We start from the raw sequence: 21,633 nt of genomic DNA on the forward strand, positions 1-21,633 counted from the left end.
GAGTAAAGGTTGACAGAATGTTAATTTTCCCCTGAATCTTTCCTAACAGCGTCAGTCCACAATGAAAACGAGGCCATTCGGACATGCAGATCAAGAGGAGTACGAATAGAGCGAGTTTTTCTTTCTTATTACGAATACTTTCTTTTCTCTTCTTTTCCTCATTCTCTCTGACTCCAGAGACTCATAAAGCTGGTGGACGTCCCCAAGCGTGCAATGATAAGAGTCAAAGACAGACACGGCCAGCGCGTCAGCATCAGCCCCAACACTTGAAGGATTAGCTCACGGATTTGTCCTTTTCCTTCTTCAATGGCTCTCCAATGACACAGGAGACAATAATGAGGGAAACCACGTCCCCCAGAACCGCTTTTTCATCGACTTGGTGGATTTTACTTGATTTCTACACAACCTGCCCACAAATGTACAAGCTTGACAGTCTTTGTTACCAAATCTCATGAATTTCAATCTATATTGTAACGTCACTTTTTTATTTCCTTATTTGTGTTAATTTGTATATTATATTGTGTTTGTCTAATTATTTATAATTTGCACCTTTGTTCTTAAAAAAAAAAAAACACAATAAAATAAATAAATTATAATTATGATGATTGTGGATTGTGATCCTGCCTTAAAAATTGTGATATGATATTTTGCTAACACTTTAGTATGTGTTACTAACTATGGCATTACAATACATTTTTCCTGTAAATCATAACGATTAAAGGGGCGGTGAAATGCTGTTTCCTGCACACTGAGCTTTCCACTGTTAAAGACTTGGATTCCCATCCTAAACATAGACAAAGTTTCAAACACTAATGTTGGACGTTTGATGGAGTATTTCTGTGTCAAAAATACTCCTTCCGGTTTCTCACAAGTTTCGGAGAGTTTTTTTCGAGTATGGGTCGGCTTGACGTTAATAGAGCGGAAGGTCCTTGTATGGGCCGTACGGGCTCTTCTCCCGGTAGGGTGCGCGCGCGTGACCAGAGGGAGAGAGGAAATGCACGCTGTAAACAGTCTCTCAGGTGCAGATCCAGTCGTCCGTGAACACTTATGTCGCGCCGCGCTCCACTTTATTCCTATGGGTGACGTCGAGCGACTTCAGCGCTTCAGCACAGCATTCTGGGAAGGCAGCGCTGCATTTGAACCGATTTGAACGCAGAAATGACGGGAAGCTTCACAACATCGCTTCAGTCGCATCGCAAAAGTGGATCTCCACGGTCACTGCTGTCAGGACTTCACCAAATCATACCAAAGAAGTGTGTTTCTGACGGAGCGGTCCCAGCGATAAAGGTTCGGTCCTGCTTTGGAAGCAGCCGGTGAGTTAAACTGCTTCAGATGTCTGTGCTGTCGGCTCGTCGCGTGAGTAAACATCAGTAAACGACACGATCGCGTGCTTCGTCAGTCAAATGCGCTAACGGACTCCATTATAGTTCTCTGTATAACGTTACACTAGTCTGACGTGCAAAACCGTTCTGCTTGCTCCTGCTAAGGTTTAGTCGCATACAATAGTCCATAAACCGAATCATGTCCTCATAAACTGCGAGTAAACACACACAAATGTTGACAGGCCACTAAATACAGTCCATACCACAGAGACGGACGTCCTGCTGCTGCTGCTTCTCCTGTTCAGTTTATTTCAGCCTTCGGATCTGATTCTGGATCATATCTATTAGCTGAGATCGATAGCCATGGGTTTCTCCACGCTTGAGGACGTCACCGCTTTGCGCTCGTCATTCTTTAGCTCCGCCCACTCGATACGCCTCCAGCCGCTCGTTTTTTTCCGGAAAGACTCGGTACAGCCCATATTTCTTTTATAAATATAATCAAACTAAAGACTTTTCGGAGATATGAAGGATGCAATACTACTCTATAGGTACTCAAGATTGACATGAGATTGACTGACACTGAGTGTTTCACCGCCCCTTTAAGGAGGGCCTCACACAAAGAGCAGCCTAGGGGCCCCTGCCCACCGCTGCCCATGAGGCTCAATATTTACACTTTTGGAGATGAACCTGTGAAGGGGCATCAGAGGCGGACAGTACTCAAGTACTGTTTTTACAATTTTTTTAAGTAATTTCATTTTTTAAGTATATGTATTTATCAGTGTTCTTCTTTGGAAAACTTTTACTTCACAACATTCCAAAATATAATACTGTACTTTTTACAGCTATACATTTCATATTGAATATTATTTAATACTAACTTACATAAAAAATGTAGTACTGTATACTTTTACTCAAGTTAAAGTATTCAAAGTTTTACTTGAGTAAAAGTAAGAAAGTACAAAATTTTTTGTGTAATTAAGTATTACAGGTAAGAAAACAACAACTTTTATTCATGAAATGTAGTGCAGTAAAATGTATGATATTATATTTTATGCTTTGGAATGCAGTGAAGTAAAAGTTTTCTAAAGAAAAACACTGATAATGTAAATATGTAAAAATGTACTTGAGTAGAAAGTAAAAATACTCCACTACTGTCCGCCTCTGATGGGCATACTAATAGTGGTCAACACACAATAAACATGGCTGAGAGACTGCATGTTAACATAAAATAATCTTACATACTTCACCTTTAATCAGACCTCCCAGCACTGCAAGAACAAACAAGCCATCTTTTCTATAATCATATTCCGCTTTTGTTTCGTATTTTGAACTCCTGATTATTATTATCTCATCTCGGATAACAAGACTTCTTGTTCTTGTGTTCCTTTTTTTAGTTTTTTTAGTTAATGATCATAATCTTGGTGAGGACATTATCCCACCCTCAGGTTATGATGTTAACAGTTCAGCAGGTTTTAGGAACTGGCGTGAAGTTGATTTTTCCAGATTTTTCTGCCGTGGTAATGTGCAGAACGGTTCCACATTGGGCCGTGGCCTCCTGGCGGTGGAAAACAGGCGTGAAGGTCACGAGAGTGCATTGTGCTTTTGAGGACGTGTGACTTGAGGAAATGAGCTGCGGATCTGGTCACTTCAGGCAGATCATCAGGGCTCCGACAAACGGTGCTGACAGATAAAAAGAGACGAGATCGCCGCGACTGTTTGCTCTTCACGGATTATGTGCCGGCTGCACGTCTGAATGTCACACGCCTGCTATTCACTACTGAGCATGTGTGCTTCACTTTTGCAGCTATTTCCAGTTATGTTTCAGATTGTGACCTTAGAAATCTTAGAAAACTGTCAAAATAAACAGAGGATGAATGCTCATTCTTCTGTCCTAAAGTGCTTATTATTTTATAAAATATCATATTTTATTATTTGTTATTTTAATTATGTTATCGTATTCCTGTTCAATTCACAATTCAAAAACAAAAGCATCTGCATTCCTAGAGCTTGATTTATACACCTGTGGCCATGAAGGGATTGAACACCTGAAAGTGATTTTGAGGGGCGGCCCAATACTTCAGGATTCAGGTTCCAATACCGATCATCAGGGCGGGCTTTAGCCGATGACGGACAGATGATCAACAGAAACTGACCAATGAGATCATCAGGGCGGGCTTAAGCCGATGACGGACAGATGATCAACAGAAACTGACCAATGAGATCATCAGGGCGGGTTTTAGCCGATGACGGACAGATGATCAACAGAAACTGACCAATGAGATCATCAGGGCGGGTTTTAGCCGATGACGGACAGATGATCAACAGAAACTGACCAATGAGATCATCAGGGCGGGCTTTAGCCGATGACGGACAGATGATCAACAGAAACTGACCAATGAGATCATCAGGGCGGGTTTTAGCCGATGACGGACAGATGATCAACAGAAACTGACCAATGAGATCATCAGGGCGGGCTTTAGCCGATGACGGACAGATGATCAACAGAAACTGACCAATGAGATCATCAGGGCGGGCTTTAGCCGATGACGGACAGATGATCAACAGAAACTGACCAATGAGATCATCAGGGCGGGCTTTAGCCGATGACGGACAGATGATCAACAGAAACTGACCAATGAGATCATCAGGGCGGGCTTTAGCCGATGACGGACAGATGATCAACAGAAACTGACCAATGAGATCATCAGGGCAGGCTTTAGCCGATGATGGACAGATGATCAACAGAAACTGACCAATGAGATCATCAGGGCGGGCTTTAGCCGATGATGGACAGATGATCAACAGAAACTGACCAATGAGATCATCAGGGTGGGCTTCAGCCGATGACGGACAGATGATCAACAGAAACTGGCCAATGAGATCATCAGGGCAGGCTTCAGCCGATGACGGACAGATGATCAACAGAAACTGACCAATGAGATCATCAGGGCAGGCTTTAGCCGATGATGGACAGATGATCAACAGAAACGTAATCATCTCATCCTCAAAGGCTCTTGGTTTGAGTTTGCTCTAATCCTAAACGGACAGCTTGTTCGTATCTGCATCACCGTCACTATTTCCCTCAAAAATGATGATCGTGTTGGGAAGTGCTCTGTGTGCCCCTCAAATCTGTTTTTACAACAACGGGAAAGATCGTTTACAGTCATCTTTATCTTCTAACATTACTTATTCCAGCGCACGTGCAGACAGGGTTGCAAAGTTTTTACAACAAAACCCGCCAACTACAGCCCAAAACAATAGCTTCTCTGTGGGTTCTCCAGAAAAAAAATGCCGTTTGGGGTAAAATGTGTGTTATTTTGGCAAGGTTGCTGCTAAAATTCACATTCCTCTGTCTATATATCACATAATTGGGGTCACTTCAACCCACGGACATGGAAAACAACCTGCGGGAAAACCGAAGACCTGGCAACACAGTGCAGTTGAGCTCTGTTTGACATTTGACCACTAACGTTATGCGTCGCTCCGCTGCTCTGATTGGCTGTAGGTCTGTCCAATCGAGGTCTCTCCTGGTTCGGCTGAAACACGCCCCATAATCACAGCCCAATGAGCATCAGACTCATATTCTGAGTTGAGTATGACCACATCAGGCTAGTTCATTATTATAATAACAAATAAATCTATCAGATGCTGTACAGGAGCTCATAACTGACCTGATGGGGGACGAGGCCCAGAGAGGTTGGCGGTTCATTCATCCGGTCATCACTGCTGCTGGCCACGGCGTAACCTCTGACACAAAAACAGAGATGTATGCTTAATTGCTTTGCTTGTGTGAAAGTGTGTATGTACATGTTTTTCTATCCAAGTGGAGACTTCAACCTGAACACACACAGACTCAAGGGGACTTGTGTCACTGTGGGGACCTAAATTGAGGTCCCCATGAGGAAACAAGCTTATAAATCATAACGAGTGACGTTTTTTTGAAAATTTTAAAGAGATTTGTGAGATGGGTAGGTTTAGTGTTTGTGTGTGTGCGTGTGCGTGTGTGTGTGTGTGTGTGTGCGTGTGGTCGGGGGCTGCTCCTCTATTTAGTCAGATTTAATCACAAATCCTCAGGCGTGATCAAATTGCAGCTAATCAAAGAGTCAGAAAGAGTCACAGTGGAACAGTATTTTGCCATCTGAAAGCTGTGTTCGGTGTATTACTAATGCATCCCGTGTGTGACGTAAGAAACGCTTTAATACATCAAATGCAAACTTTATTTCAAACCAAAGAAGCTGACATGTTATGGCTGATGCCTGATAGTGCCCCAGAGCCACATGGTCCAAATGTCTGGGTTACGTATACAGCGCATCCGGAAAGTGTTCGCAGCACTTCACCTTTTCCACATTTCGTTATGTTACAGCCTTATTCCAATATGGATTAAATTTAGAACTTTTTTTCCCTCAATTACATTCACAGCCTTTACTCAATACTTTGGCGAAGCACCTTTGGCAGCGATCACAGCCTTAAGTCTTTTTGAGTTTAATGCTCAAGTTTGGCACACTTATTTTTGGGCAGTTTCTCCCAGTCTTCTTTGCAGGACCTCTCACGCTCCATCAGGTTGCATGGGGAGCATCAGGTCACAGCCATTGTCGGATCTCTCCAGAGTTCAATCGGGTCTGGGCTCTGGCTGGGCCACTCAAGGACATTCCCAGAGTTCTCCCATAGCCACTCCTTTGTTATCTTGGCTGTGTGCTTAGGGTCGTTGTCCTGTTGGAAGATAAACCTTCACCCCAGTCTGAGGTCCAATGCGCTCTGGAGGCGGTTTTCATCAAGGATGTCTTTGTACATTGCTGTATTCATCTTTCCCTCAATCCTGACTAGTCTCCCAGTTCCTGCCGCTGAAAAACACCCCCACAGCATGATGCTGCCACCACCATGCTTCACTGTAGAGATGTATTGGCCAGGTGATGAGCATTGCCTGGTTTCCTCCAGACATGACGCTTGCCATTCAGGCCAAAGAGTTCAATCTTTGTTTCATCAGATCAGAGTATTTAGTTTCTCATGGTCTGAGAGTCCTTTAGGTGACTTTTGGCAAACTCCAGGTGAGCTGTCATGTGCCGCCTGGCCACTTTCCCACACAGACCTGATGGTGGAGAGCAGCAGAGATGGCTGTTCTTCTGGGAGCTTCTCTACAGATAAACGCTGAATCTCTGTCAGACTGACCATTGGGTTCTTGGTCTCCTCCCTGAATAAGGCCCTTCTCCACCAATCGCTCAGTTTGGCCGGCCTCCAGCTCTAGGAATAGTCCTGGTGTATCCAAATCTCCTCCATGTATGGATGATGGAGGCCACTGTGCTCATTGGGACCTTCAGTGATGCAGAAATGTTTCTGTACCTTTCCCTAGATCTATGCCTCGATACAATCCTGTCTCCGAGGTCTACAGACTACGGGTGTCCCCGACTAAGGATTTACACATACAAAATTAAAATTGTTGAATCTCTCTATTCATGGGTTTCAGTCACGTGACTTTTTTGCCGCAGCCGCCATCTTTAGGACCTTTGCGTAGCATAGCCGGTTACGCCTCTGTCTTGCAGACCGCAGACAGACCCATCTGAACGAGATGTACATAATAATTACATTATTATGTAGGCTATATCTATGATCGGAAAGATTTCACACGCCAAAATAGCACATCTCACCACTGACAAAACGTCAATAGCAACGTTATTTAGATACTTAAAGAAAATAGATACTTGTCTTTAGGATTAGATCCTTATTTACTGCCAAACGAGCTGCTGACACCCAGTGGCGGAGCCAGAGGGGTGCGGGTGGCACTGGACACCTCGACATTTGACCGGCCACCCTGGGTGCCACCCCAAAATTTAGATCGCTATTTCCATTTCACTCTTATCCTATTGAAAGCAGCATGTACTGACGTGCGGTCGCACGGCACATTTTTCTTGTAGCCTACTATAACCGTTGGATATTAGCCTTAGAGAATAACGTTGCCAAACATATGATTAATCAACAAAATTTGTGTTTAAACGTTGTTAATGACTTCACCGTAGGTTGGAGTGAGTAGCTATTTTTCTTTCTGTGTAAAGTCTGTGCTTATGGAAGGTTAAGTAGCCTATTTGCGCTGTTTTGTTGTTGCAGTTTTACAGCAACACATCGATGGCACTTCTTTCATTCTTGAAGAAACAACGTTTTGCCTGTATGGTGATTAGATTTACTGTTTACTGCGCAGGATATGGTGCTTCATCAATAGCGCAAACACAGGAAGCATGGCTTGTACTTGAACGAGTAAAATAATCATAAAGGTATGCCAAAAATATAATACTAAGCACAGTCGGCTATGTATACCGAATGTAAGCTGTGAAATCGGATGCATGTCTTTGGATTCAACATTGTGCATTTGGTCTTAATGGACATGGCTGATCACTTTCTCACTTGGCTGATCTGTTCACTTGTATTTGATATTGTTTTAAATGTTTAAATATTGCACCTGTCAGTAGCCTACATAATAAAATGTTCTTTGCCGTGAATACTGCCGACGATGTCTTTGCGGTCTCATTTTAGTACTTTATTATTATAAATGATTGTTAAAAGTTAGCAGAAAAAGAGCAAACTATGCTCAGGGTTTTTGTGGATATTGTAAAACATTAATCCATGTTTATTTTATTTGCTGTTGTCACAGCCCACAGCACAGCAGATAGACGTCACATGAAATCTAAGAATAGTCGACCGATAGTTGAATCATCTGGTGTGTGTGTGTGTGTGTGTGTGTGTGTGTGGGTTGGGAGGGGCACGACACTAGTCAGCAGGAGGGTATTTTTATTTTTTTTTGTCCTTTACACACTGCAACCAGCAAAAACTTTTAATAAAGTGACCGACACTGACAGACGAACTGACAATGGCTTTCTTATTTAGGTTTAAATAAAAGGTAATGTGGTGGATAAACATTCGTAAAACGTTCTCTCATAACATGTTGAAGCCGCGATTGAAATAAAGAACATCACACAAACATATAAAAGAACATTTTGATAAATAAAACAAAAAAAACCCTGCCTAGCAAGGAAAAGAACAATTTGAGTGTGTTTACTGTACGTTCTTAAGCCGATAGTGCCTAAAGGGGTCTCACACCGGACTGAAGCTCAGCGCCGTCTCAGGATCTAACACCGGACACACACATTATATACACACAATCTCACTCACATCGGACACACATATTATACACACAGGCTTAATTTTGAATCGACTTCTGACAGAAGAGCTGCACGATGGGTGTATCTTGTAGCTCAGGGTTAAATCAGTATGTACATTGACGATTTGAGGGAAATATAATACAAATTTAATATAAAACCTTGAAATGGTGCTCTGTGTCATTTTAAACAACTTTTCAAACAACTGAGCAGAAGAAAGTTATTTCAAAAACATTACAAACAGTAATGTGTCCAAACCTTTGGCCTGTACTGTACGTCAGAGAAACGCTCCTGAAGGATCAGGGCACTGGACTGGATCTCGGTACAATGATGCAAAAAATGGCAGCCTTAAAGACATAAAGACACCTTGTAGAGAAGGCACTCGCATTCAGGATGGGATCGGTAATCTCAGAGAAGAACCAATCAGAGTTTAGAGGCACAAAGATTCTCAGGACGAGGGTGTAATACGCCGCCCTGGGCCTGATGTCCACTCTGACCAGAATTTGTCACGGTCCAATGTTTTGTCCAATCTTAGGATGGTCATTGCCAACAGAACATACTCCCAGAAGGAGTGAATATAAAAGGAAGTGTGTGTAAGATTGTGGCCAAAACTGGAACTGCAGTCCCTTTCAGATGACTGTAGAGCGGTGTCTCCCCCTCCCTCTCCACCTGACTCGAGGTTGCCAGATTGGCTGCAGGATCAGCAGAACGCTTGTAGATCTGCAGCTGTGGGAACTAGACCCCAAACACTACTGACTACGTGATTGGTCGATTAGGTGGAGGGCGGAGCTTCAGGCCAAAACACAGCATGACATCATCAACATCAGCTGAGGGCTGCAACTTTATAATGACAATATCCTGCCGGACTACTGCTGTCAGTGATAGAAGTGTTGGAAATGAACATGATTTATTAATGTCTAGAGACATATCAGGGCCATTTTATGATTCATTGAAATACATTTCTTACACACAGTTCCTTTAAAGGGATCCTCTGGTGTTGAGACTTGTATGGCTTAATATAACATAAATGATGTCTCTTACTGAATTATGTAGTAGAAAACCCATGAAAGATCTACGTTATTTTAAAAAATCGATTTTATATTTGGACCATGGGCGGCGCCATTTTGTTTGCGTTCTAGGTTGATGACGTAGAGTGGTTGAACTCCTCAATCAGCTGGCATTACCCGTTGCTATTTTTACCACAGCGCAACTCGAAAATTGTTTCAGAGTTAAACAAAACCAATGAATTGCTTTGTAATTGTACTTAAAACACACACTCAAACATACATGTGCACACAAACTCACCTACACAAGTCACAAACAGATCGGCGGGCGCGCACACACACCTGACAGACTGCGCTGTCTCAGACTGCGCTGTCTACAAATGGCCGTCCCTTCAAATAATGCCCTATTTCAAGGTAAAGGGGGTCGATTTCGGATTCAGCCCCTGTCGTGGAGACTGAGCAGCCCAACATCTCGATTGAGACAGAGCAGTCTGTCAGGTGTGTGTGCGCGCCCGCCGATCTGTGTGTGACTTGTGTAGGTGAGTTTGTGTGCACATGTATGTTTGAGTGTGTTTTAAGTACAATTACAAAGCAATTCATTGGTTTTGTTTAACTCTGAAACAATTTTCGAGTTGCGTTGTGGTAAAAAATAGCAACGGGTAACGCCAGCTGATTGAGGAGTTCAACCACTCTACGTCATCAACCTAGAACGCAAACAAAATGGCGCCGCCCATGGTCCAAATATAAAATCGATTTTTTAAATAACGTAGATCTTTCATGGGTTTTCTACTACATATTTCAGTAAGAGACATCATTTATGTTATATTAAGCCATACAAGTCTCAACACCAGGGGATCCCTTTAAAATAACTAGGATAGGAAGAAAAGTTTCAAAATCCAAAAACATATTAATCAAAGAAATGTGACTTTAATGAGGTTTGTGAAGTCGAGGTGTTCTGCTTTAACAGTTTGACAGCTGAAAGTCCCCTGCAGTTCTGGACCTCTTATCATACAAGGGTGCCATCCTCTGCTGCACCACATCTGAAGGCTTTTATCCCGGCGCAGCAAAGGCTCCATCAGCGCTCTCTAACAGCTTAATGCACCTGAAGAGAGACTGTCAGTAGGATGCCAGCACTATCTAGGGCTCTGAGAGGAATGTAAGTCATCCTTTAATAGTAAACACGAAAGCTTTTTATGCCCTCTCATTCATCTGGAAATACATAAAAATCAACATAAAGGCTTTCTGCATTTCATATATGACATTACCCTGTACGTGCTGTTCCTTTTATCTCAGGGTTGGAAATTAAGCTAAAATTAAGATGGCATGAGCCTATTAAAGATGAAGTGACATTTCTGCCTCACTAGTGTCAAATATAAGGGTGCTTTGATCAATTGGCTGCCAATCGCTATCAGGGTTATACTAGTTTTAGATTTCCTTTCGTTTCTTTAGATTTCCAATTTCCTCACTACTAAATATTCCACGCTCAACTGTTAGTGGGATTAGAACAAAGTGGAAGCCATTAGGAACAACAGCAACTCAGCCACGAAGTGTTAAATCCCAGAGTGGGGTCAGCACATGCTGAGGGTCACAGTGCGCAGAAGTCTCCAACTTTCTGCAGAGTCAACAGCTCCAGACCTCCAGACTTCTGTGGCCTTCAGATGAGCTCAAGAACAGCGGAGAGAGCTTCATGGAATGGGTTTCCATGGCCGAGCAGCTCATCCAAGCCTTACATCACCAAGAGCAATGCAAAGCGTGGGATGCAGTGGAGTAAAGCAGCCGCCACTGGACTCTAGAGCAGTGAGACGTGTTCTCTGAGCGACCAATCACGCTTCAGTCTGACAATCAAATGGACGAGTCTGGGTTTGGCCGTCGCCAGGAGAACGGGACTCGCCTGACTGCATTGTGCCAAGTGTAAAGTGTGGTGGAGGGGGGGATTACGGTTTGGGCTTGGTTTTCAGGGGTTGGCCCCTTAGCTCCAGTGAAAGGAACTCTTAATGCTTCACCAAGACATTTTGGACAATTTCATGCTCCTATCTTTGTGGGATCAGTTTGTGGACGGCCCCTTCCTGTCCCAGCATGACTGCGCTCCAGTGTACAAAGCGTCGGTCCATAAAGACATGGATGAGGAGTTTGGTGTGGAGGAACTGGACTGGCCTGCACAGAGTCCTGAGCTCAACCCGATAGAACAGCTTTGGGATGAATTAGAGCGGAGACTGAGAGCCAGGCCTTCTCGTCCAACATCAGTGCCTGGAATGGGCAAAAATCCCCATAAACACACTCCTAAGTCTATAGTCACCAGTCTGGCAGTTCAACCTGGTGTCTGAAAAGACAATAAATTTGCAACGTCACTACAGAGACATTGCAATAACAGCAACCATACAGCAAAGACAGCAAGAAACTAGGGCTGTGCAATATTAGTGCATTTAGCCCCGCCCCAAACTTACGCTGCTGGTGCAGTGTTGCTGATCGATCAAACTGATCAATGCTATGAAAGCACCATCGAGTCACAGTGTTACACTTTTCAGAAGAAACAAACACAAATGTCTTATTTATAGCTATATCGGCTCATAAGACAGGATAGAAGTGAGTACTGTAACAGAAAAAACATTACACTTTTTAGCTTAACAGGTGAAGGATCCAAATTTGCAATCAGTATACAGTGTCCACAAATGCAGGCACTGGTAAGGACAGTAAAGGACGCTGGCTCACTACACATTGGGACACTGATGATGACTCTTTCCAGCGATGGGACAACGTCCTGAATGTACATCATTACTGGCAGGGCTCGACATTAACGCTTGTCCGGGACAAGTGGGTTTTTTGAAGGGGAAGTGAAAGAGAATTTTACTTGCCCGACGGACAAGCTGATTAAACCGCCAATAACAAAAAAATAACTAGCAAATCACAAAAATGCAAGTATGATTCTGCATTAATTTAGTGCATGTGGATAGTGGATAAAAGTCATGAACTGACGGTAACAACACACTGTTGACGCTCGCGAAAAATCAAAACACATGAGCGCCGCTCACACAGAGAAACTGCGGTAAACATTCAAAATGTGAAGTTTTTATATTTATAACATACTGTTAAACAGCATCACACAACCAAGAGTGTGTTTTCCTGAATACCATCACGACTGAAAAATCACACTGATTTCATATGACAGCTCCATAAACAATCATTGACATCAAGTCATTACCATTTCAGATGTAATATTGACTGCTTTTGTTCTATTTCAGCGGCGAAAATAGTAAAAATAAAAATAAAAATCACAGCAGAATTATAACCCATTTCCCAACAACAGTGTGAGTTACAGACAGGGCCGTGTTATCCTAATGGGCAACATGGGCTGCAGCCCAGGGCCCCGAACACCAGGGGCCCCCGAGACAATTCTCTTTTGAGTTATCCTTTTTTTGGGGGGGGATCGAGGTAATTATGCGTACGTTGAGCATCGTTATCACAAACCCGAATCAAGTCACAGCGGACACCCAGTACATCGTCACCTCAACATGTTGAACGAAAATGTAAGAAAATATGACAGTGGCAGGGGCGGATCTACCGGGGTTTCAGCTGCCACCATAAGACCGACCATTGCCACCCCAGCAGGCAGCTAGTGTATCCCAAATTCCCAATGCAGAAAATATACATTGTTCCTCTACCGATTTACATTAGCGGCGCTTCAAATGTGATGAGATAACACAACACGTCTTTCTATTATTGTGTAGTAGTCCAACAAATGACTCCTATGAACTGCTCAGATCTGCAACGCTAATAGTTTGATCACGAATAGATCGCCTGTTATACGTCCCAATGTTACGGATTTCAGCTCTCACTGCACACGGATGCGGTCCGGCAGTGCTTTCCAGGAGCGGTGCGTCTGCAGCAGCGCCTCCATCGTTTCTACACAGAGTCTATTTTGTGCTGGACGCGCAGAATTAAAGTGATAGAACACTGTTCACATTAAAATGAACATGCCTTGAAGTGAAAATCTGGTTATTTCACCACAAATTCATGTAATTTAAAGACGAATCTGTTTCAATGACTTTTAGCCTCGGGTAAAGCAAGGAAACAGACACATTTAGGTAAATAGGAAGACATGATGGAGAGCTCTAGTCCTTTCTTGAACATGGAGAAATTAAGTTTTTTATGACCTGCAGGATTTCTTAAAATATTTAAAAATTAAAGAAATTAAAGATTATATTTTTTGTCTATTGTAAGTTTTAATATAAAACGTTTTTGATTTTAACATAGGCCTAGTTTAAATATTTTGCCACTTGCATGAGCAATGTAATATATAATAAATATAAAGTAAATATAAAGTGATTAATTGAATCAAAGGGCCCCGCAAAGGCTTAACACGGCCCTGGTTACAGAACGATTCAGCTTTTAAATGAATCGGTTGAATCAAAGATTCAATTACCCGTTCGTAAACGACTGCCTCATTCTTGAATGACTCGTTTGAATGAATCGACTCAATGACTCACTCATTAAGATTCACCAGCTGCCACCTACTGGAGGTTTAGTTTCATGTTTAAACATACTTTTCAACATTTCTTATTTCTTTATTCAAAAATACAAATCTCATAACATTATTAAATGCAGTGTAAATTATTTCATTTGATTGTTATCAGCCCTATAGTGTCTTATTTTAAATGAATGTATCGATCAAAATAAGAATATAAAATGAAACCTGAAGCATTTACTATTTTTAATAAGATTAGGGGGAAAATGCCCTTTATAAAAAAGGTAAAAATGTCCCAAATATGCAGATTTAAATATGCCAAAGCTGATTGAACACTAGTGAGAATACTGCTTCTGAATAAATCATGTTTACAAAATAAAATAAAAATTAAACTTTTTGGAGGGCATTTTTTACTAGGACAAGTGAACGACCGATTTACGCACATGAACATGCTTAATGTCGAGCCCTGACTGGTATTTATGAACAACAGCTGAGCTGATATCTGTCTGGCATTACCTGTAATGTTATTTAAAGTACATTATGATAGATACTTTTTTTAGTCAGGCAACGTGGGGGAGAGGACGCTGGCGTTGTCTGTTCGCCGCTTCTCCACCCACAACAAATCATGTTAATGTACTATTAGATTTACATTTTATTTTATGTCCTTATGTTTGTGACTAGTCTAACAGTCAGAGCTACAATTGGGACTGTTGCTGATTGCTGGCAGCCACTGAGAGGTCGTTGTTCGTCGTTTCGCCGTTTTCAACCGCTTCTCTAATGTTTACGTTTGAATTGCTGCGGTTGGTTTCTGGTTTGGAGGACATTTGATGTTTCTCGCCGCGGGTGCTCACTGGTGGTCTCCCTTGGGCTTGGGCTGCATGGTGGCTGAAGTTTGCACCGGGCTAGCGTCATCCGGGCTCTCGTCGTCGGCGTCCGGCATGATGTTGGGATGTTCCGCTTCTCGGCTGCGCCGCTGTTCCGTCCTGCATTGCGACCGTGGAGCGGCTTGGACATCTGCGCCGGCCCCGGTGTGTCCACAGAAGTGCCCGGAGGAATGTTCTGCCTCCTGCATGGTGCTGCAGCGATCCCCATCGTTTGAATCATCATGAAGAAGACCCATCATCTGGTCTTCAGCTGTCGTGCCTCGGCGATGTCATCGGGACACTGCCGCTGGGAGAAAACTGAAACATGGAGTGGACCACAGTGTGCTGCGGAGCTAACAGAGACTTCCACCATCAGCTGTTTTCTGTCCACCATCAGCTCTGTTTCTGTTCACCATCAGCTCTGTTTCTGTCCACCATCAGCTCTGTTTCTGTTCACCATCAGCTCTGTTTCTGTTCACCATCAGCTCTGTTTCTGTTCTGTTTTCTGTGTTGGTTGATTGTTTGTAGTATTCTATATTTTTACTTGTTATTCATTTTTTGTTGTTATCCCCCCCCCCCCCCCCCCCCCCCTTTGTTGCACTTTGAGATTCTTCGGAATGAAAAGTGCATTATAAATAAAATCTATTATTATTATTATACTTTGTTAGCTAAATGTTAGCTAGATTATGTTCATTATCTGCATAATAAAATATAATAAAATAATGGTTTCTATATTTAACAAACATATCGCGTGTTGTTATCGGTTATTATGCGCAGTGAGTTGGCTCCAGTGATTTAAGTTTGCGCTTCAGTATTTGTTAGGGGAACATCGTGAGCACGCACCCTGGGTTTAGCATTGTGGGACTTTTTAGCGAGCAAACGCTTCAGTTTATTGGAAGGATTCTGCGTTGTACTATTTGTTGCATATTGCCCAGTTGTGTCCGCAATGATATATACACTCCAGGCTGTGGGATTAATCGTAACTAATTTTTCAATTTCCGCTTCCAATGATTATGAAAACAAGAGGTAAATCGATTATCGCGTCGCTGCCGGATTACCCTTCCTGTCCTTCATTGCGCTTTCGTTCATCCCTAAAAGCCCAATCTAAACATCCAAATCAGCCAAATAAGTGGGTGTTGTCTACTTTTGCTATACTGCGGGACATATTTGATAATAAACAGTGTTGTTAAAAGTGTATTAAGCTGCAAAAGAGAAGTGTGTACACAAAAATATATATAAAAAAAAAACATTTTTGGAGTTTTTATATAAACAGTGGATTATGTCTTAAGCAAACATACACAGTTGAGAAAGAAACCGCGTGTGTAACAGTATATTGGATCTGTGCATTCGTTCTTAAAGTGACAGCAGCCTAATATTTCTGCTGCAGACTGTCATTAATAATAATCAAACAACAAATGACAAAAGAAAATTCACTCACCGATGTAGTAGGCTATTACTTATTTGAATACCACTGCTAGTATATCTTCCTGAAAAACGTAAAACACTGTTTTTAGGGCCCAACCACTGATGGTGTGAGGATTGGATCGCTCGGTCTATTATTCTTCTTCTTCTCTGAAGTGAATCATATTTTTAAAGGCTTAAACATGCTCAAAAACTCATGAAACTCTGCATACGTGTCAGAAGTGGTGAAAATGTACGTCTGATATGGGTTTCAGAATTAGGCGTGGTAAAATGTCTCAATAGCGCCACCTACAAATTTTAATTAAGCGCCGTCCGCGCTCTGTTTCACGTACAGGTGTTACATTTGGTAGAAACATTCGTTACTAGAGGTCGACCGATAGTGGATTTTACCGATACCGATAGCTAGGTTGGACCTCGCTTGCCGATAACCGATTAATCGACCGATAGTTTTTAAAAAGATACTAGATTAAAATATAATAATAATACATAAAATAACAGGTAAAAAAGCAGTGCTGAACTTTATTACAAGAAATTTAAAAAAGAACTGAACCATGAAAATGTGTTAATTTCATATGTAAATATGAAAATATTAAAATGAGTTTCATATTAAAATGATGAAAAAAAATGTCTACAGAAAATAACTAAAACATTAAAATATTACAAATAAATGTTTCTTAAGCTATAACCTAGAAACATGTATGTAAATGTCAGGTAACAGACTGCAAATCCCCTTTGTTAACAATGATGTATTTATTTATTAGCTTACATGAACTAAATGCATTATGTAATGTACATTTTACAGCATGTATTAATATTCGAGCAATACAATTCTACCTTAATCATTCATGTTAGTTCATAGTGCATAAAAGAGGTTAACAGATAAAACTAACAATGAATAATACTTCTACAGCATTTATTAACCTTACTTAATGTTACAAATTGAATATTATTGTATTATATTAAGTGTTATCATTTCATATAAATCCTAACAGTTCGCTTTTTTAGAACACAACGGTTTTCTTATCAAAATAACAACATTTATATTTCTGTTGGATGCATGATACAGTTTCTCACATCAAAAAAAGTTTCTGTTACATCGTTTTAAATGCGTGAGGTAACCGTTGCTGCTAATATCAGCATCCTGTCAGCCTCGAAGACAAAGTACATATACTGCTGTTCTTCCCCTGCTAAAGCATCTAGTCAACAAATCAATTACTTTATAATGATTTGGCAACATGTACTGAAGTGTTCTGTGTTCATACCGTTTCTCTGTTGGTGTTTTAAACGTGCGTCAGATGTGTCAGCTCTCTGTGCAGCGTTCAGTGAAGCGCGCAGCCTCACGTGTTAATGTTATCAGTGATAGTTTTTTATTTGTCCTCTAGGGGCCGCTCTCGTGCTATATAATGCCAGCAGACCCTTCTCAGAGCTCTCGTAGGCTACTGTGTAATGTTCCACCAATCGGTTATCGGTGCCGATTAATCGGCAAATCCGATGAATCGGTCGACCTCAATTCGTTACACGTTTAACAACCTGCAAAATACGTCCCTGTAGTTTTTGCCATTTCCAGACGTTGTACTTTAACAAACTCCAAAAGATTGAATCAGATCATCATCATATTTGGTCAGGCTAATCTAAAAGCCTTTGTGATGTTAAACTGTGAAGATCTTGAGTTGTCGCTGAAGGCGTAATTTCTTTCTTTGTTCTTATTGTAATGCTTACTGTTCACTTGTCTTATGTAATTATTTTGAAGACTTTTTTTCTTACATTAGTTAACCTAGTATTAGTTTTTGCCGAAGTATCAATAATTGTGAAATCTCACTGATATTTAAATTATCGAGAAGCCACAGTTGAGTCCATCAATGACGTGTCCAACTTTTTCCAGTTAGTTTGAGCCATTTGACTGCTGTCTGTTAGTCATCGCCTCACCTAAGCTCCGCCCACGTCCCACCTCTTTGCCCATTTGCTGTTATCCGCCCAGCTCGTCTCTACTTTACGCTTCAGAACAGCTCATCGGAATCCTGTGCAGTCTATATTATGCTGTTCATTTATTTTCGCACTGCCTGTGTGTTTTTTTTGTTTTTTTTGTGGCAAAATGTACTTGACTTTATTGTTGAAAATGTTGATTTTACAGTGGAAAGATGTTCTTTTAGGCATTTTTGTAAACTCCAAAGATAAACAGGTTTGCACAAATTTCATATCCACAAATGTAAATTTTCAGGTAAGAAAACATGTTTTATAGTATTTAAAAATGAAGTGAAATATGTGACCCGTCACGGAAACAAGGGACACAAGTCGGCATCTCTACTTTTGAGCAAAATGAGAAAGAAGCGTTTATTTTATTTTTTTCAAATTATGTGTTTTTCGCTTTTTTGCAGAATCTGTTAGTTGAAATCATGAGTTGAGATGGCATTGATGGTATATTTAAAAGCGTATATTTTGAGGTTGAAATCGCCTTGTTTTGACTGTGTGTATTTCCATACTGGCCTTTGTTATTGCCCCGCCCTCCAAGGGACGCGTGGCTAATTATTAATGCAGCGCTCTGGCCGCCTGTAGAGATGATCTGAGCGGCGATGAAAGCGGCATAATAAGACTGAATAATACCCTAATCTACAACTGAGCGAAGATGAAGAAGAGGAAGAATGTGTCAGACAGGCGTCAGACGAGTTGGACCATAAGAAATCAGAGGCGATATCGATAGTGACATTTGACGGGGATAAAGAAAGAAAAATGGGTCAACTCTGTATCTGTGGCTGTAGTGTAGGGGTAAGGCGCATGGCATCAAGTTGATGCAACTCGATCAGAGGTTCGAATTTGCCTTCTGCCACACTCTCTCTACTCCCTTTTCCCTTCACATATCAGATCGGAAAGGCATTTATTTTCAAAAAGAATTAAATAGAAATAAAGCATCTAACGTGTTTATTAATAAGTGTTTCTCGATTAGAGTGTGTGGCAAAGGGCGGATTCGAACCTCTGATCGAGTTGCTTCAAAACTTAATGCCATGCGCCTTACCCCTACACTACAGCCCCGGTGACGGCCTTCACCCATTCCTCTGCCTTTATCCGCTTCAAACAGACGCACAGTACATCCACTGAGAAGACCCCCGGCAGACAGAACGTGTGCCCGAGCGACTTATTTCATTGGAGGCAACGAGATTTGCAAGAATACTTTTCTGTTTCTTATGGAGTGTGTTTCCAGAAACACCAAAGTTTGTCGTTTTGTGTTCATTCTAAGAACACACACACACGTTATCTCATGTTTAGACCGTCCCATACCTACCGATTGTTCTTAACTGCCGTTTTAATTGTAATCGTTAGCATCGTCTCACTTGCCAAAAAACCCATTACTATATTGGGCTTTTAGATGGGAATGTTAACATCTTTATTATTAGTAGTATGCGGTCTGATTTTTCCCGTTCGCTGTCGTTACTAGGAACCATGCAGCTTTACAGGGGGTGTGGCTTATCTAAATGAGATGTAAATGAGCCCTATTGCCACTCCCAGCAGGTGAGAACAGGTGAGAACTACAAAACTTCAGAGGCTGTTTTCTCTCGTTTACTCTTTTCTAAAGGCCTACATTCAGATGGACACAACTTCTCCAAAGATTATCAGATTTCCATGTGTTACACATCGTTGGAAAGCTTGGAGACTACACTTTCAGAATCTGTGAATAACTCAAAATGCCCCAGAACCGACTTGTGTCCCTACTTTCCATGACTGGTCACATATGTTGAATCTATATTACCTTTGAAGAAACAAAAAGCTATTAGAATTTTGCAAGCATGCACACTTTTTAATGTTATTGTAATTGGATTGTGTTTCTGTTCTTTTGTGTTTTTACAGTACAGGCCAAACGTTTGGACACGTTACTATCTGTAATGTTTTTGACAGAAGTTTCTTCTGCTCATCAAGCCTGCATTTATTTGATCAAAAATACAGATTTTAATATTGTGATATATTATTACAATTTAAAATATTTGGTTTTCAATGTATTCTCCTTTAAATGCTGATTTATTTGTGTGATCAGAGCTGAATGTTCAGGATGGTTCCTCCAGTCTTCAGTGATCATGATCCTTCAGAAATCATTCTCAGATGAGGATTCATTAGGAGTGCTGGACACAGCTCTGATCACTAATATATCTGAGGAATAAAAGGCTAAAAGAACTGCATTTATTCAAAATAAAAACATTTTCAAATAATATAAATCTCCTTTACTATCAATTTTTATCAATTTAACACATCCTTGCTGAATTTAAATTATTGATTTATAAAAGAAATAAAAAAAATTACTGACCCCAAATGACTGACCAGTAGTGTATATTGTTGTTACAAAAGATTTCTATTTTTAAAACATTTGCTTCTTTTTCTTCTTTTTTAAATTTTTTTTACTTTTTATTCATCAAAGTATTAAAAAAGTATCACAGGTTATGAAAAAATATTATTGATTTCTGAAGGATCATGATCACTGAAGACTGGAGGAACCATCCTGAAAATACAGCGGAGATCACACAAATAAATCATAATTTAAAGTATAATAAATTGAAAACCAAATATTTTAAATTGCAATAATATATCACAATAATAAAAAAAAAAAAAACTATTTTTGATCAAATAAATGCTTGATGAGCAGAAGAAACTTCTTTCAAAAACATTACAAATGGTAATGAGTCCAAACATTTGGCCTGTACTGTATGTTCAATAAAAAATACAAATAAAAAAATAACTAAAATGTTATGGTAAAAACAAAAACAAAACAAGTAGAGTCTATGTGCGGCACATACCCCTCCGGATGCTGGAGGACAGACACCATCAGCTCCACCGCCAGGGCTCCGGCGATCATGGCCAGGCCAGGCCGGCTCACCGTGCATTGCTGGTCTAGAGTCCGGTCTCTGGTGGACTAAAGACAACATCAGAGTTTACTAGCAGCGGAAACCAAACATAATCATTATTCAGCTTGAAAAAATGCTGAATTTTGGCTAAAGGTCCTTTTACACTGGACGCGATTTTGACGAGCAAATAATTTGCGCAATGGTTTTATTTTTTTGATCAGCTGTTTGTGTAGGAGCGCTTATTTTTTCCGTTTCAGTGGCGATTTTTTTTTACTCTAGCGATGATGGAAACGGCTTCAACCAATCACACTCAAGGAAACAAAGGTGACGAAATGTCCAGTTGATCTCACGAGTTATTCATAGGGGTGTTCGATTCCCGTTTTTTTGGAGTCGACTCCGATTCCCAACTTCCACTAAGGGACTCTATGGAATCGACTCCTTACATCAAAACAGGGTAAGAAATCAGACAAAAATGCTGTTGTTACCTATTTAAATTATTTCCCCCTGACACAAGGTCCTAAAATCCTCTTATTAAAACCGCACACTTTTAGCGTGGCCGTCCAAATTAGCGATGACTTTAGTGGCTGTC

The 21,633-nt window shown here is 41.0% G+C and overlaps 1 protein-coding gene across 2 annotated transcripts in view; it reads right to left on the reverse strand.

Annotated features, from left to right (window-relative positions):
• atg7 (ATG7 autophagy related 7 homolog (S. cerevisiae)) overlaps positions 1-21,633 on the reverse strand; it is a 159,325-nt gene that overhangs the window by 73,285 nt on the left and 64,407 nt on the right. For both annotated transcript variants that reach the window (XM_067432012.1, XM_067432011.1), the window contains 2 exons: positions 20,997-21,112; positions 4,994-5,069 (listed from right to left, as the gene is read on the reverse strand). In XM_067432012.1, the coding sequence (XP_067288113.1) occupies positions 4,994-5,069; positions 20,997-21,112 (192 nt within the window). The remainder of the gene's footprint in view (positions 1-4,993; positions 5,070-20,996; positions 21,113-21,633) is intronic.

This window comes from Pseudorasbora parva, chromosome 22 (assembly GCF_024679245.1).
Source record: "Pseudorasbora parva isolate DD20220531a chromosome 22, ASM2467924v1, whole genome shotgun sequence".
In the NCBI taxonomy this organism is placed as follows: Eukaryota; Metazoa; Chordata; class Actinopteri; order Cypriniformes; family Gobionidae; genus Pseudorasbora; species Pseudorasbora parva.